The 16,640-nt window shown below is 43.6% G+C and overlaps 1 protein-coding gene across 1 annotated transcript in view; it reads right to left on the minus strand.

Annotated features, from left to right (window-relative positions):
* The window catches only part of FAT2 (FAT atypical cadherin 2), a 61,422-nt gene that overhangs the window by 35,798 nt on the left and 8,984 nt on the right, over nucleotides 1-16,640 (minus strand). Inside the window, exons 2-4 of the mRNA XM_085317917.1 lie at nucleotides 8,694-11,978; nucleotides 7,950-8,264; nucleotides 790-851 (exon numbers count right to left, since the gene is read on the minus strand). Coding sequence (XP_085174043.1) covers nucleotides 790-851; nucleotides 7,950-8,264; nucleotides 8,694-11,958 — 3,642 coding nt within the window. The 5' untranslated portion in view covers nucleotides 11,959-11,978. The remainder of the gene's footprint in view (nucleotides 1-789; nucleotides 852-7,949; nucleotides 8,265-8,693; nucleotides 11,979-16,640) is intronic.

Raw genomic sequence — 16,640 nt, forward strand, 5'->3', positions numbered from 1 at the left:
GCTTGCCATGACCAAAGCCAGCCTTCATCTTGATGGGTAGTGACTAAAATAGTTTTTTTCTTATGTGGATCTGCATCTGTATCCCAGCACTTTCAAAGGCATTGCTGCTTTCTTCAGGGTAAAATCTAGTGGCTGTATCTCACAAGGCTTGTGCAGATACAGAGAGAGGAGTCTGCAGGGTTATTGCCTGGAGCGGTTTGGAACAGTGGGTCAGATCTCACTAGCAAGCGAGACTTTTGGTAATGAGGGGTCACACAATCAAAAACATTTGTATTATAGAAGCTTTGCAAGTTATCACTCATCCTCACTTAGCTGTGTCTGTGCATGTTCCCAGAACGTTCCAGTTGCAGAGGGAAGTGTATTATCCTCACTCTCATGGAGTGAAACACCTTAAGATCCCTCTAATGTAAACATATATAGCTTGGAGCAGGTAATACAAAGCTACAGAGCAGTGTTTGGTACAAAGAGATAAACAAAGATAGATTTTCTCTCTGGCTTGATCTTTTTTTAAGTGATTTATTAGCCATCCTGCTAGAGGACAATTCCAGGCCTCTTCCTACATTCCCAGAGCTTCCAGAATAGGCCTTTTACTCAAGTTTTTAGTAAGGAAAGAATAAACCCTGCAGTACTTCGGCAGCTGTCTCTTAGGGCAACACACACCATTTAATTAAGTTTCCCAGCAGTGATGGGATGAGATTCTTTCTCTGTGCTCCAACTTGTAAGGAAAGTTCTTTGAGGACTTAATACACTTGTAAGTAAATAAAGCTAATTACAATCATCATTACCCACCTCTAGGATGTGTTCGGCCTTGTATTCTCGATCCAGCTGCTGTGAAGTTGTAGAAATCAGACCTGCCAAGAAAAAAAAAAAACTTTGAGCTGCAAACCTCAATGTATGAGGAAAGCAAAGGCTAACTAAATACTTGTGTGCCTAACATCAGCCCACCTGATGGTGTTTAAGGTTTCCTTCACAACCAGAGGAAAGACACAGATACCTCCAGAGAGTGATTTGTCTGCTTCTGTTGTGAATCACTTCCTGGAGGTGCTGCTCTCTCTCTGATTACAGAGACCACAGAGGAGGGGGGAACATCCACCGGTTGCCCTTGTTGTTTGATGGTTGTGAAGGAGTTGTGATGAGCCATTTGGTGAGAAAAGCTGCAGGACTGTGAAAACAAAACTTTACTTATGCCTCTAAGAGAGAAATATTCTGTCCGTGTTGGCAAAGGTTTAGCCTCTTAGTAAGTTTTGACTCCTGCTTTTCCTGTCTTGAACCTTGCTCTCTATAATTTCCAGGGTTTTGACAAAAGTCTGTCTTCTCTTTTGGGGAAATACCCTCTTCACAGTATTCTACTGCTAGAATAAATGCACTCAGTCTAAAAATAAGGTGCACAGTTGATAAGGACAATGATTATTTAAGCCTTGTTGAGAGACAGGATGAATCCTCTAACAATTCAAAATCTTTCCTCAAGGTTTAGGGGTTTCTAAGAAATATACTCCAGTTAAACCACAGAGGATAAGCTGGACGGAGGGAAAATTGATGGCTTTTATAAAGTAAAGGTTAAATAAAATAATCATAATTGCCTATTTTTGGCCTGTCAGTTAGTGAAGTTCCATAGACGCAAGTGTAGTAAGGACAGAGTTAAAACTTGTGATTCCACATCTGGCTCGTTAATAGTCCTTATCAATGCCTTGAGTCTTCACCTCTGGTGAAAACTAGCTCTAAATTACTTTCAGAACTGTTTTACAGATGATGGAGATTGTATGTACAATGCATGATTTTCTGACAGTCATCGAGTCTGACACCTGTGAGTGCTTTTGCCCAAGCCCCACGCCTCTGGCCCTGCCTGCTGGCAGTCACAGTTATCATGGTGTTTATTCCAAGCCAGGAGAGGTCCTGCCTCCTACTGCAAACTCCATCTGAAAGCAGTGAGAATTGCCTGGCAAAAGCAAGTAGTGATACAGGCTAATGCTACTTTGGGAAATGCTTTGCAAGGGAGTCAATGTGCACTTGCAYGGGTGTGAGCATGTGTATGTGTGCATCTGACTACAAGACTTGCAAATSAGAATTGCGTGAACCCATTTCATTTCTCATGTGCAGTCCAAAGACAGAAAGCTTTTTGCTATTAGTGTTGTTTCAGTGTTATCATAATTTTCTGGTGTATTACTGCCTGAGTGTRATAGGCAGGAGAAAATTTCAAATGGCTGCAGGAAATACCAGGCAATTAAAGGAGGGAGCAGCTGTTTGGAACAAAACTACAGTTAAGTGTTACCACTTGCTCTCTGACAGTATTCATATTTGGCACCAAGCACTACACTAAACGTTTATTTGATGCCTTTACAATCGTAAATCAACACTCCTTAATGTGTTATGACAAGATGGTTTGAAAGGCTGTGTTTGCATGTATGTCATGGATTTTTTTTTTCCTCCCTAATCTCCCTTTTGATATCTCAGCAGTTAAAGAAGATTCAATAGTGGCCTAAGTGTACACTGACTAAGGAATTTTTTATCTCTCCCAAGCTAATGGGTGACTGTAGGACACTAATAATATCAAAGCATGTGATATGTATGAAAGCACTCTCTTAATGGGGACATAAACAGTGAACTGTAGCAGTAGCTGGTTGAGATCTCTGATGCTTCTGTGTGCATTGCCAATAGGCTGGATGAGACAGGGGAGCAAAGACAGAAACTCCTGCTACTGCTGGTGATGGTTAATAATTTTGTTTTAACAACTGCAGGGCACACAGCTGGTACTGACAGTGTGGATATTGTGGATACCTGTGTGGATATTGTGAATACTTTTAGTCTATTGCATTCCAAAATTCAATTGCAACAGATTGACATCATGCATGCACTCAGTTACTGCATATCGGGTGATGGAAGGTAACTTCTTAAACCTTCATTATAAAGTGATTATTTGGATTTATCTAGTTACATTCTGAAATTCTTCCATGCCCTGATGATGCAAATGAAAGAAAATAGGATCATAGCCAKGCATTTTAGGAACTAGGGAAGCAGGACTTTAGTAAAGGCACGTGAACTGGAACTTAATAGTTATCTTTGATGTCTGCAACACTTGAAGATGCTCAGATCTCCTGGGGAATGACAGCTGACTCTACTTTCCATCACAGACATGCACCATATGTCTGACTGGGAGTTTTAACAGTCAGCATTTGTGGGATTAGCTTCATATCTGTTGAGCCACAAGTCAAAGGATTGGCCTCTCTTCCTGACCCATCGCAAACTCCCTCTGTCCCTTACCCTACGCTTAATCGCAGCTCCCAACTTCTCCCCAGAGTCAGTAAACACTCAGCCATGAGATCAGAAAGCTCTTGCGGTTAACGGTTAATCACTCTGTTCCCGCACAGAGCCRTGGAGCTGTGCTGCTGCCAAGATGCACAAACTGCCAGCAGTGTTCACACAGCAGCGGAGCACGGAGAGACAGGGAGATGGGATCGGATGTGGTGCTCAAGAGAAGCCAGCTGGAATTAATACATATTTTTATTTGTTGCTACTTAYACCTAGTTAAGCCAGAGGGCTAAAATGGAAGTGGAAACTGTTATTAAGGGGGAACTGCCATCAGCTTTTGTGACCTGGGGAAACAGTTACTCTCCGTTCTTTCTGCTGCCCCTTACTAGGCCTGGAAAATGTTTACGTATTTGCAAATGAGAGTATTTTGTGCATTTGTGTGTGTGCGCATGTGTGTTATCCGCACATTCCCTGCCCCTCTGGAAAACACCAACTAGCCCGTCCAGTGGGTATCTTATATTTGTGTTCTTGTAGGTGGCCCTGACAGTGCTGGGTGTTTCTGCTGAGTCCCCTAAAGACTGAAAAAAACGCAAATATCTAACTGGCCTTTGTCAACCGACTGAGCTCCATATTCACCTGAAGGTCCAGAAAATGATCCTTTCTGCTACTTGCATGTAGACAGGCACAAGCCCTTCTCTTGCGGCCTGTGTACATGCAGGCAATGGGAAAGGATCATTTGCRTTCTCCTGCTTGCTACCTGGAAAGGCAAGAGAGGAAAGCTGGTCATGTTGGAACAGGAGCAGCAAAATTAACAGTGCATTGTTGTCAGGGAACAAAAAATAATAACTTTTACTGGCAAGAGCAGGACTGGGGTGGAGGTTGCTGGCCCCTTGCCCTGGCTGCAGGGAACCAAATCTTAAATAGCTAAAATAGCGAGAATTAGGTTTGCAGGCACTGAGGCTTTCACAAGAGCCTGAGAAGGGAAGAAACTCTTTTTCTGTTGTCCCACTGCTGTTTCCCTCTCACCCTCTCTTTTCTTCCTTACCATCTCCCCTCTTGTTCTGACTCTTCTCTGCACTGTTCTGTGCTCTGCTGTAGCGTGTGAWATGTTGGATCATGTAGCAGCAGTATGACTATTCTCAGATTTAAAGAAAAGTTGTGTCTGCCACCCTTCTGTGCAGAGAAGTGCAGACAGCACCAGGCATCTTTGTTAAGCCTGTGGACAAAGACACAGCAGGAAAARTACCAAAAGAATAAGCACTAGATAGGACAAAAGTTGCAGATGAATAATCCAAGGTAAAAAGATTCTCCAAAACAGCTTGTTGGCAGGATKAATGGCTTTGTCTCAACTCTTCCTGCCACCGTCTCCTAATTCCTTCCAGTCCTGTCTGGACTGGAATGCATTTTACATCATGGACTCCAAAGCCAGCACAAAACAACCTGAAAACTTTTCCAGCAGAAGACTACCCCAGACCCTACTATCTTACCATCTCTCCGTCTATCTGCCTCTCTGTCTACCTGTCTCTCACAAAAGCTGCTGTGCACTAGCTGCCAGGCTGGGCTGGAGAGATTCCATTGCCGATGGCAGAAAGCTTTCATCTCATTGTGCAGTTTTATTCCTTCTGCTCGTTAGCCTTTCATTTATTTTCCCTCTTTTTCTCCACCCTCTCTAGAGAACTGAGATCTGGAAGAGCTTAGGGCCCTTCTGTGGTAGTTTAGGGCTGCTGGAGGAGCCAAKCCCTGCTGAGGGACAGTTATCGTAGCCATTCCTGTCTCCTTCCAAGCCCTCAGGAGAAGAAATCATAGGGCCTTTCTGGGTATGTCTCCATTGGCTAACCCATCACCATGCAGAGATATTAGATCAAATGCAGAACAAGCTGGCTCCAGAACCAGAAAAGAGGTTCACGCATTAGTGTGGCACTGTGCCCTGAATAGTTATCCAGGGCCATTCTGCAGGGTTATTCCTAACGTAGACAGTGTTCAGGCCCTTAATTCCTCTTAGTGTGCAGTATGAGAACAAGTTTCCTCCTTCTCTCTCTCTGCCAAGAGGTTCCTACTCAGAGAGACCTGCTAGTAACAGGCAAGGGAGCTCACCAGACTGACGGCTGGGGCTCCTCGGCTCTGATTTGCTTCAGTGCTGATGCAACCAGTTTGTCCCTGGGACTACAGTGTGGGATAGGAGGAGAGGTCTAGATCATAGTATTCTCCACATGCAGGAGCTTCTCTTCTGACCTAAATGCTAGAGAAATTTCTGCAAAATGCGGATTATTTTTCACTTTGCTAAAATCACGTGACTAAGGGCAGCTGCCTCTGGTTTCCTCTCAAAACTGTTGCTTATCATTGAATAATGTGACAGAGATTCAGGTGAACTACATCACGGATAAATCTATACCGGCAACCCTGCCTACTCAAACTTTTCTGCCGTCATAGAATTTGGGGCTGACCTTGGAAGTGCTGGCAATCTGGATTATATAGATCTTTAGCAATTCAAGAACTGAAACGCTACTGGATCTTTTTATGATCATTTACTCTAGCCAGTGAGTAAGTAGATGCATTTATTACATTTGAAAAACAAAGACATATCCTAACTAAAAATCCAGAATAAACTTAAGTGGTCTAATAGCACTGTAGTTTTCATAATACTCAAATATTTGCACTGCTTTCTTCTTTGTTTAAATGTAGTGGAAGTCATTTGTTTTTCACTGCATTAGGGCAACTCTTTTTGAAGACAACCCTGCACTAATATGAATCACCAGAAACCGAAACAGCAGCAGTTCATCTTCCAGCACCGTGTTACCATTGAGTACCCCTAGATGAGATCAAAGAAGATTATTTTTTTATTCTACTTATTGGAGGCACTAGCAAGTCCTTGTACAAACAATGAAAATATCACAGTGTTTCCAAGAAGCTGCTTTCAGCCCAGAAATTTAGACAAGCTATGATTTTATTTTTTTCTGGCAACAACAATATCTTTAGATACTGTAAACACTAGCGTAGAAACTGCTYAGTTTATGCCAATGTTTGCAGGTAATCATTTGTTCTTTTGGATGACATGGAGGTAAAAGAACAGAGAACTTCAGTCCTCATCAGGCTTGCAAGKACTTAAGTAACCTCCAAGGTCAGGATTTAAAGACAAAACCTCCAGCAACAGTCCAAGAGAGAAAATCAGCTCATGATTTTCTTACAAGACTGAAAAAAATATTGCTCTTCACATGCAAATTGCCTTGTTACAGAGGGAGATGGAAGATGACTCAAAGCTGAGAGCTTTTTTTGTCTAAAGGGTTAAAGTCTAAGGGTTGGTTTAGAGGTGAATTGTCTCACTAGCAAATGTTTGGAGTTTGCTGGTGTCACTTGTTTTACCATAAAACACAGCAGCCTTGGAGTWTGGCTTTGCAGGGCTGCACTCACATTAGAGTGAAAGTTTTCCCTGCTGCCTACAGTATAGAGAAGGCTGAATTTCCTGCAGGGTGCATGAGTGCCAAGTGTCCAGGGCGCATCCCATGATGGGAGCTAGCATGGTGTCCTTATAGCCATTTCCAGTCTATATACCATCTAAAATGCAGCATATAAATGGGGCCTCTGGAAGCACCTCTCCTTGGAGCCCAGCAGTTGTACAGGTTGTTCGTGATGCTGCATTGTGCATGGCCACCTGGACTACATGACAAAGTTGAACACAGAGTAATGCTCTGACTTGGCTAAAAATGTTCTGACAGCGGAGGTAGCTTGGTCAGAGTTAGCCATTATGTCCAAGTGCATCTGCATGGTGCCAGTTAGAGGCGCCCTAAGAATCTCTTGAAACCAGAAGGGTTTCAGTGTTTCATCTTAAAATTTTCTTTCTAAATAACTCCCAGCTAGCTCTAGCTGTCTAGCTCCAACAGCATCATCGCATCTGCTCCAGGAACAAGGCAGAAGGTTGTTGACACACCACAGGCAACACATGCAATTAAGAGCTACARTAGACTTTTTCAGTACATCCAAGCCCCTTTCTCATCTGAGAGCAGGCTTCTACCCCACTGCAGTAGCTGAACTGCTTTATCACCCACAGGAGAACAAAGTCATGCAGTTAATTCTCCCCCATACTCAGGCTCTGTGCCCTCCCTTCCCTCTTGTCCCAGGAGCTGATAGAGTGAAGGGCATGGTGCACCTTTCTTTGCCAGACTGGCCCAATGTCAGCAATACTATGATAGTTTAAAGAAACTGTTTACGCTAAACATCAGTGAGCTTTTGATGGCTCTCAAAGATCTGTTAATTAACCCTGAGATGAAAGATATCTTCTAGGAGGATGGCAGTACACTTACTACATTAATAGTGCTGGAGAATGGGTGGAGCCTTTGCATGCAGTAGGATTCATTTTCATTAATCCTTCCTCATTCTGTCTCATGAAGAGATAGAGAGATAGTCCCCTCCATAAGGAGGTCAGCTGTTTGTAAGGGGGAGGATTGAAAGCAATTCTTTGAGTCTCCAGTGTTTTAAAAATAGAGAACTCGTGCCATTCTAAGAGCCATCTGACTGCAAGTAGCAGCCTTCAAGTCCAGGGAGATGCCTATTTCAGTCATTAAGTCTCCTCCCAGTGTATCTGGAGACTTTTGCTGCAGAAGGAAGGTGTGACAAAGGCAGCTGTGTGGGCTGTTTGTACTGAATATGTAAAATCCTCTGGGCACTTGGAAGCTCCAAAGGCAGATGTTGAGTCTGGTCAGTCTTACCTGTAATGGAGTTAATAGTGAAGAGTCCCTGAGGATTTCCAGATAGGATGTGAAAAGTCAGTTTTCCCTCTGAGCTGAAGTCTGGGTCCAGGGCATCAAGCTGAAGRACAGATGTGTTTGGTGGCGAGTTCTCCATCACAGATGCATAAAAGACAGGTCTGGACATCTCAGGTGGRTTGTCATTGATATCAGTGACTTCAATATAAATTTCTGTCGCAGCAGACAGAGGAATTGTTCCCAGATCAAGAGCTAGCACTGTCAGCCAATAGTGAGATGTTCCTTCTCGATCGAGTGGTCCTATAGTCCGGATGATGCCTGGAAGTGTGACAGAAGTGTTTGTGAGGGATTCAGGGACTCAGACCACTTTGTCCTTAACAGCAGACTGCTCTGTGTCTCTGGTCTGCTTTCTGGTCTTTGCTGAAGATATAAACCTTGGTGCCCACCTTGCATGGCCATGTGATTGTGTGGAAGATGAGGGCTCACTTGCGCTGAGGGTAATTTGGCATGCAAGGGGAGACCTAAGCATTTGGGGGAAGGACAGACATTGATTTAACATTATTCTAAAGAGACAAACCCTGCCTGCTCCCCACCAGATACAAGAGTACACATTATATGTCCCTGCATAAACAAGGGAGATTTGAACCCATGCACAAACAGACAAAATACAGGAATGTCCTACTGGGACAAAAGCACTGGATGTAATTGAAGCCTTTGAGGTACACCCTTAAACTAAACTGTCATTACCTGTATCCTTTTCAATGCTGAAGAGAGACAGGCCAGTGCCCTCTCTGAGGAAATACTGAACTTCTCCATCTTTCCCCTTATCGATATCCTTTGCTGTGACCATCATCACCGATGTACCCTTGGGGCTGTTCTCCTGCACCCAGCCTTTGAAGACAAAGGAGGCAAAGCGTGGTGGGTGCAAGTTCTCATTGACATCAAGGATGTTCACTTCCATGTGGCAAAGGGAAGAGCGAGAGAAGGGCTTCCCACCGTCACTGACCTGCACGGTTAGATTGTAAGAGTCCTTTCTCTCATAGTCCAACTCCTTCTCCAACCGGAGTGCCCCTGTTAGCTTATCCACATGGAACATCATTTCTTCATCATTAATGAGGCTGTATCTCACTTCTCCCCCAGAGCCAATGTCTGGGTCAAAAGCCTCCAGAAACAGCAGAATGGTTCCCACAGGGAGGTCCTCTGGAACCTTCACACTGTTCAGGGCTGGGATGCAGTGTGGAGTGTTGTCATTTAYATCCTCCAGAGTTACAAAGAGATCAGTAACTGAGAACAACTGGTAGCCTRTTCTGGGCTGGTCTCTAGCTTCTATTTTCAGCATGTAGCAAGGCCACAGTTCTCTATCAAGGACACCTGTAACAGTCACTTCTCCAGTGACACTGTTAATGGCAAACTTATCAGTGGGRGTTAGGAGAGAATATTTTACTCTCCCATTATCATCTGTATCAGCATCTTCTGCTTTCAGCTGAGCTATTGTTGTTCCTGTTGCTACATGTTCTGGTATCATCACCCAGTAGGCACCTTGTGGAAACTTTGGGGTGTTATCATTGATATCCAACACATTCACAGCCAGAAGCTTCCAAGATGATTTTTGTGGAGTGCCAAGGTCATAAACAGTAATGTTAAGAATGTAGAAGCTGGTTTGTTCATGATCTAAAGGAGAAAGGACTTGAAGGAGACCAGTTTCCAGGTCAATGGTAAAGCAACTGTCATCRTTTCCATCTGAGATCACATAGACCAATTTCCCATTAAATCCAGTATCAGGATCAACAGCTGAGAGGTCAGCAATAGTTGAGTTGATGGAAACAGTCTCTATAATATCAATAGATCGTGGAAAGCTATCATCAAACTTTGGAGCATTATGGTTTATCAGRTGCAAGTTCAGAGATGTCTCATCGTCCTGCCCATGGCCTTGAGACTGAGACTCAATAGAGTGTATGATAGTCTCTGTCAGTTGTTTCAGTACTCCTGTTTCCTCACACTGCATTTTGACTGGGACACCTTGGCTGACCACAGTGATATTTACAGATGTTGGCAAGGCATAGTTTTCTCCATCTGTTGCAGTTATTTTCAAAGAGTAGAAGAGTGGCTGTTCAGAAGGAAAATCTCTGAGAGATACTCTAAGGGAAATTACTCCAGAGATGGGATTCAATTCAAAATGCTGTAGCTCATTGCCAGATTTGATTTCATATTTAATATGTTGCATCTCATCACTGTCAATTGCAGATACTGTGGCCACAGGGTTCCCAACAGGAAAGTCCCAAGGGATGGTGCCGCTGCAGCTTGCTTTCTCAAACAYGGGAGCATTGTCATTGATGTTGCTCAGCATGAGGGAGACGTACACCTCTGTTTCATGGCGGAAGGGTGAACCCCAGTCTGATGCCCACACTCGCAGGTGATACCATCTCTGCATCAGCTCATAGTCCATTGACTTGGAGGTGGAAATGATGCCAGAATATGGGTCAATGATAAAGGGTACTGATTTCTGGTTGGCTATGGTATAGGTCACAAAGCCGTTGTCTCCTTCATCTTCATCTGTAGCCCTTACTGTTAAGACACTGGTACCCGGAGGAATGTTTTCATCAAAGGCCCCGCGGTATGAAGACTGACTAAAACTTGGAGCATGGTTGTTGCAGTCAGTGACATCAATAACAACAATCGTGGATATGTGGCTGTTAGTAGTTGTAACTTCAAGTTCAAAATGAGATTGCTCATGGAAGTTCATTGCTCTGACTGTAGTTATTAACCCAGTGTGAGGATTGATTTTAAAGCTTGTGCTGTCAGAAGTRGGTCTCAAAATGTATTTAAGATTTGGGAAGACTGGTGTAATCTTCACCATAGCAACTTGGCTTCCAGGTGGGGAAAATTCACTGAGCTGGACCCGGTATACTTCCTTCTCAAATCTGGCAGAGACATACTTGGAAGGAGGTATATGGATAACTCTAACAGGTGAGAAGAGTGGTGGTTTGCTCTTGTCCTTGGCTTGAAGAGTGAGATTGAAACCAAAAGGGTAAAGTAGCCAGYTGACATCTTTGGTTGAAACTATCATGAACTCATTGTTGCTAAAGGAGGATTTGATAGCTTTGAAATGCCTTCCCGCATCTCCATCTACTAAGTCAACTGAATCTATCTCTGCTTCTGAGTCACCACTTTCTACAAACAGTGTTGCATAGAGAAGATCCTCAGCCAAGTCAGGTGGTGTCACCTTCACCGAGGAGATAGAGGGAGGTTTCCTGGCAGATGGCTCCACTTGGATCATAAGGCTAGCCAGGTTCCCAAAGCCATTCCCCTCTGTGATCTTTCTCATTCTGTCCACAGCTAGAACTTGCAGGTGATGCCTGCCTCGATGTGTGCTGTTCAGCCTACCTGTAGTCATAACCACTCCTGTGGTGGGGTGTACAGTGAACAAGTCAGACTTGGTGTTGAGTGCATAGTAGAACTCTGCATTCTGGCCAGCATCGGCATCTGTGGCACTGAGTGTGCCAATCACTGTTTTCAGAGGAGTGTCTTCTCTGATGGACACTTTATAGGAAGGGGGTGAAAAGAGAGGTTTTAAATCATTTCTGTCCAGAATGCGGATCAAAACTTTGGCCCAAGCTTCATACGCAAAGGTACTCTCTGTGGCCTTGATTATTAACATATAATTATCTTTGACCTCTCGGTTTAATAGTGCCGTGTTGCTGCTCCTGGTTCTTATTCTCAAGAAGCAGAAATCCCCAATCACATGTTCCTCGGTTTTAAAGAGACCAGTGTTGTCCCCAGATGCTATTCTGTATCTGATGTTCCACTCAGGATCTGTCATGTAAATACCCATTTTGACATAGCTCTCCACATAGGTCTTGGGAGCTGAATTCTCATAGATAGTAGCATTATAGAAGAAGTGGGTGAAGTGCAGAGGGGAAGTGTTGCCTTTCTCAGAACTTGCCTTGTGGGCTATACAGTGCATCAGGAAAACAGCAAAACTCAGGAAGTGCCTCTTGGTGGTGACTTCCATGGTGTGGTGTCTCCTTGGCCCTGCAGGGGATAAAGGAAGAACATTTGTAATTCTAGCACATATAGACTGAGGACATTTTTATTAAGCCTACTGTGTTAGAGGAAAAGTCACATAGGATCAATCTTCRCCTCTCTGCTCTCTCCTTTCTGTCCTTTGCTGGAATGGTTGTTAGCTCAGCTCCTTCTCCCTTCTGTCCCGTTGAGATACCTGTCCTACCACAGCCCAACGATATTTCAGGCCCATGTTCACTTTCTCTCCTTCACTTTTGCCCTGTAGAGATTCTCTTTGTGAAATGCCATGATCAGGCTGACTTCCTATTTTGCAAACAGTCTCTCCCTTCCTTCAGTTATGCCTTCTCCATTGCCAAACTGCACATTTGAACTCCACAGCCCCAATCCAGACATCATCTCTGATTTATTCTTCCTGCTTCCCATCTTCACTCTTGTCTCCACAAAGCTCTTACATATAATTTTCAGAAGCTAATTGACAAACTATGACTTGATGTCTCTTCCTTTAGCTTGTCTTCCCTTTCCCCTTCCCCTCCTGCARCAATCTTTTCTCCTCCCTGGCAGAGATGTAAAAGTTTCTATTCTGCCCTCCTACATTATGCAAGTTCCTTCTACAAAGCCAGCTCTAGACCCTTTTCAACAGGTCTAGTCCAGGTCCAGTGATATCTCAGTTACAGCAAAATTCTTCTGCAGGGTCTGACCCTGGCCTCTTGCTTTCCATTGCTTTGAAGATSAGGTTTCTAGCAAGTCACTTTGACCATGTCACCTTCAGTTGTTGAGTAATTTCTCTARTTCCTCCCTTCTCCTGGCCAAGCCCCAGGGTCAGAATTCTTGTGGAGAATCTGCCATCCATGACCATTTGCCATCAGCTTGCTTCCCTAACATCTCTTGAAAGACTGTGAATATGATGGAATATGGTGTTCAAAGACATGAATCTGATATCGAAACTGTGGAGCACATATACGACTAACAAGGACATATGTTTATTAGTGAGCTTTGCAGGTCTTGTTAAAGCATCAAGACTTGTTCTTTTCAAAAGCTAAATGTGTGCTGCTGTATGTGCATTTGGGGGTTGAAATTGGGGATAAGCTAAATATAGGTGCATATATTTCCTCTAGATATCTCAGAAGATCTTCATCTAGAACTGTTTCTTCCTCTTTTAAGTTTAAATTATATATCAAGTACCTGCCAGTCATTTGGCACCTTCCTAATTTAAACAGGGAAGACTTGTTTTTCCAGACACTTTTTCAAGACTCATCTCTTTTAAAGACAGAATTAATTCCATTTCTAAGTCAAGTCAAATGTTAGGAACAGATTACCAGAGCCTAACCAACAGTATGCATCATATTCTCTCAGACAGTTAGCTAATTACTGATACATAAAAAGCTGTGAATTTGATACTTTCTTCAATTTCCTTCTTCTTTAGTAAATAAATGCTAAACATAGACTACATACAAACAGCAGTCTCCCTGTCTGTGATCATTTCTTTTTGCAACAGACATTCTGAAGCTGAGTTACAGCCTATGTCAGTAGGATCTTAGTGTAAATATCAGAATTTGCAGAGAAGTCAATGCAATTTGGATTTGCTATACCTGACAAAATTCAGACTCATTTGTATGATGACATCATTTCATTTCTAGGAAATACAACATAATTCCCAATTCAAAGCAAATGAAAGTGAATTTTGGACGACAGGGCTAACTGATCCAGAAAGGTATGCAGTTACTTCTGAGGAGCTGGAAACTGTGTTCTTAAAAGATCTGCTTATTACTTAACAGGGCTTGAGAGTTTTGTGGCACGCAGGGACTTGCCTAGAGCTGCTCCCTTCCAACATTTTCAACTGCTGAACCTAGAAAGAAGATACACATGTGCTGTGTGTGCATGTGTCTACCAGGACTATAGAGCAGGAAAAGTCACATACAATTCAGAGTAGAATAAAATAGCAGTGTTAAACRGCAGCAAAATACAGTGTTGTTCTATGAAGAGCAGAGTTAATGAAGTCAATCACTTTATATCTGGGGCTAATTGACTTTTTAATTGAATTGTACTGAAATGGCAATGTGAACTCATCTCTTACGAGACATCAGAGAAACCACAATGCAGAGCTGTTATGAACTCCACAACCACAAGAAAAGCTACAGCTAGAGCATATGCCTTCTTGAGCACCARCAATTCAATATGGGAGGATAACCTTAAGCCAGGAGTAGGTTTTCTGGCATTTAACACAATGAAAACTTTCTTCTGAATTTCTTCTGGAATGTCTTTAACCTCACTCTAGCTGGTAGTTTTCCTGATATATAAGATGGGCTTCACTTTTGCTGGTCTTTTTCCTCTGTGGGGGTGTTGGCAGGGTTTTGACCCTCTGTCCAGCTAACCATTTTGCAAGCTCTGTCATGACCTCATATTTCTGAGAGTTTTTCTGGCAATTATAAGCTGAGTTGAAAGCGATCAAGGGCTTCAACAGTTATTGTGAGGGATGGAGAGTAATTATGTAGATGGAGTATGAGGCATAAGTCTCGTTTCCTGTGGAAATGATCTGAAAAAGCAAAAGGCACAGAAGGAATTTAGGGAGAATTTTCTTATAGATACCACAATCAGCCCATGAAATCTCATAGTTTCTCTTTCCAGCAGGACCCATGCCCAAAACATCAATATTAGGCCAGAAAGCCCTTCTTGTCCCTTGCTGACACCCTTCTGTGCTCTGAGGCATGCTATTTCATCACCTTTATTACTGCATGTGTATCTACTAGGACAATTTCCACACCAATATTGATGGGAAAATCCTACCACTGTTTGTGCGGTTCCCACTAGGGCCTGAAGAACCCACGTTCATGAATGGAGTATCAGAATTTTGTTAACAGGTATACAAATGTTTTTGGTCTCCTGATGTGCTGAAGATCTCTCCAGTTTGTCCTCATGTTGGCTAGTAACTGGAATGCAAAATCAGCTGTAAAATTATCCATTATTATCTTCGTATCTTCAAGTGGATGTGTATTCCTTTAAACCAGAGTTTCTCCAGCATCTTTATTCTGCCTACTGCTTCATAAGAGATGGAAATCAACTTGCAGAGCCCCTTTTCTTCTTCATATACCAGACTTCTTTATAAGTTTCATATTCTTTTGGTCCTAGAGATTACAAGGAAAGATTACATGGCCTGAAGTTTGCTCTTTTCTAGGTCACAGCGAACACACAGAAACAATGGCACATTGAGCGTCTTGCATCTGTTTCTCCAGCATAGTTTGTATGTAGTTTGGAGCATAGTAGATCTCCCAGGAGTAACTCTGTCCCTGCTCTGTCTCTTTTTTCTGGAATCTTTTATAATACATTTATGTACACTTTTTGCACATTGTGCAAAAAGATGCAGAAATGGAAGTGAGACCTCTCCAAAGGCCGTGGCAAAGCTCAACAGAAAAATGGGGCACAATGCTCTCTACAAGKGGCAAATTTGGTTAACTGGAGCCTTGCTTCAGATCCAGGGAAAGCCTTATTGGAATAATTCCCTGGAAGGTATCAGTATTGAATCCAGAAAGGAGGCGAGTTTCTGTGACTATCTTGTGGATAGGAAGGTCGCAATATCATGAAAATGACACAAAATAAATCTAGTAACACATAAAATACCAGAGGGGGTCGGAGCAGGGCTGCCRGGGAGAGGCAGCACTGCCAAGCTCAAGAGTCCTTGCAACAGAGTTCAAGGATCTCGGCACCAAAACCAGGTAAAATGAATTGCACTTGCGGCACCCTCTGCTTGTAGACTAAGAGAAACATCTTCTCTGGTTGTCTGAGATGTGCTGTTCCATATTTTCATGCTGCATGCAATTAGTATATGTCCCACAGGACCTGTAGCAAGGGTTTGGGGTTGCCAGACCAGCTGCATGAATTAAACACCCTTATCTGCCCCAGCTCCCTCACCTCACCGGGCTCAGACACTGCTCCTGTTTCTTGCTCAAGGAAGATCTTTGTTTCTCTCCTTGTGACTTCCTCAAGTGCAGAGGCCCTCCTGRAGCTGGGCGCAGGTGGGGGCACCTGTGTGTCCTGCAGGGCTGCAGAGCTGCTCTTTGCTCCTCAGAAAGCCCATCACCAGGATGGAGTGCACCAGGCAAGACATGCTCCTCACTCCTGACGAGGGAAATACCAGTGCATCATTATGTGGTGACTCAGACTCCTCTCCTAATCACCAGCGGAGGATCAGAAAGCCTTGAGGGGCTTCGCACTCAGCCCTAGAGATGCAAACTCCCCACAGAATACGTAAACACTCAGATGTCTCTCTAACCAGAGAGAGCTTAAATGCACATCTAAATTTAACATCCAGATTGTGATCCTGCATCAAAGACATGCCCAAATCTGTTGGTCTGAAACAAAGGAATGAASACAGCACCGAGGTTCAAAGTGTGTGAGTTGGGGGAGGGCTCAAAGATGGATGATTCAGTGAGGATGGCCTGTGTGCATCAGCACAGGCCATGGCTACTCCAGCTAACCCAGCCATGGCTGGGGCAATGCCCTGGCTGCTCCCCCACGAGGGCTTTCCCAGGGGCCTCCTGTGGCACGTGGGCTTCTGTGTTTTTCGGCCATACCACAGAAAAGCACTGCAGCCTGCCAGGGAGCAGGTGTGGCCCCAGCCCCACCTTCCCATTGCCTTTAAGAGGARCCTTTAAAAGAAATGAAAACACAAAACAC

This window comes from Rhea americana, unplaced genomic scaffold (assembly GCF_003343005.1).
Source record: "Rhea americana isolate MKP2758 unplaced genomic scaffold, rheAme1 scaffold_51, whole genome shotgun sequence".
Classification (NCBI taxonomy): Eukaryota; Metazoa; Chordata; class Aves; order Rheiformes; family Rheidae; genus Rhea; species Rhea americana.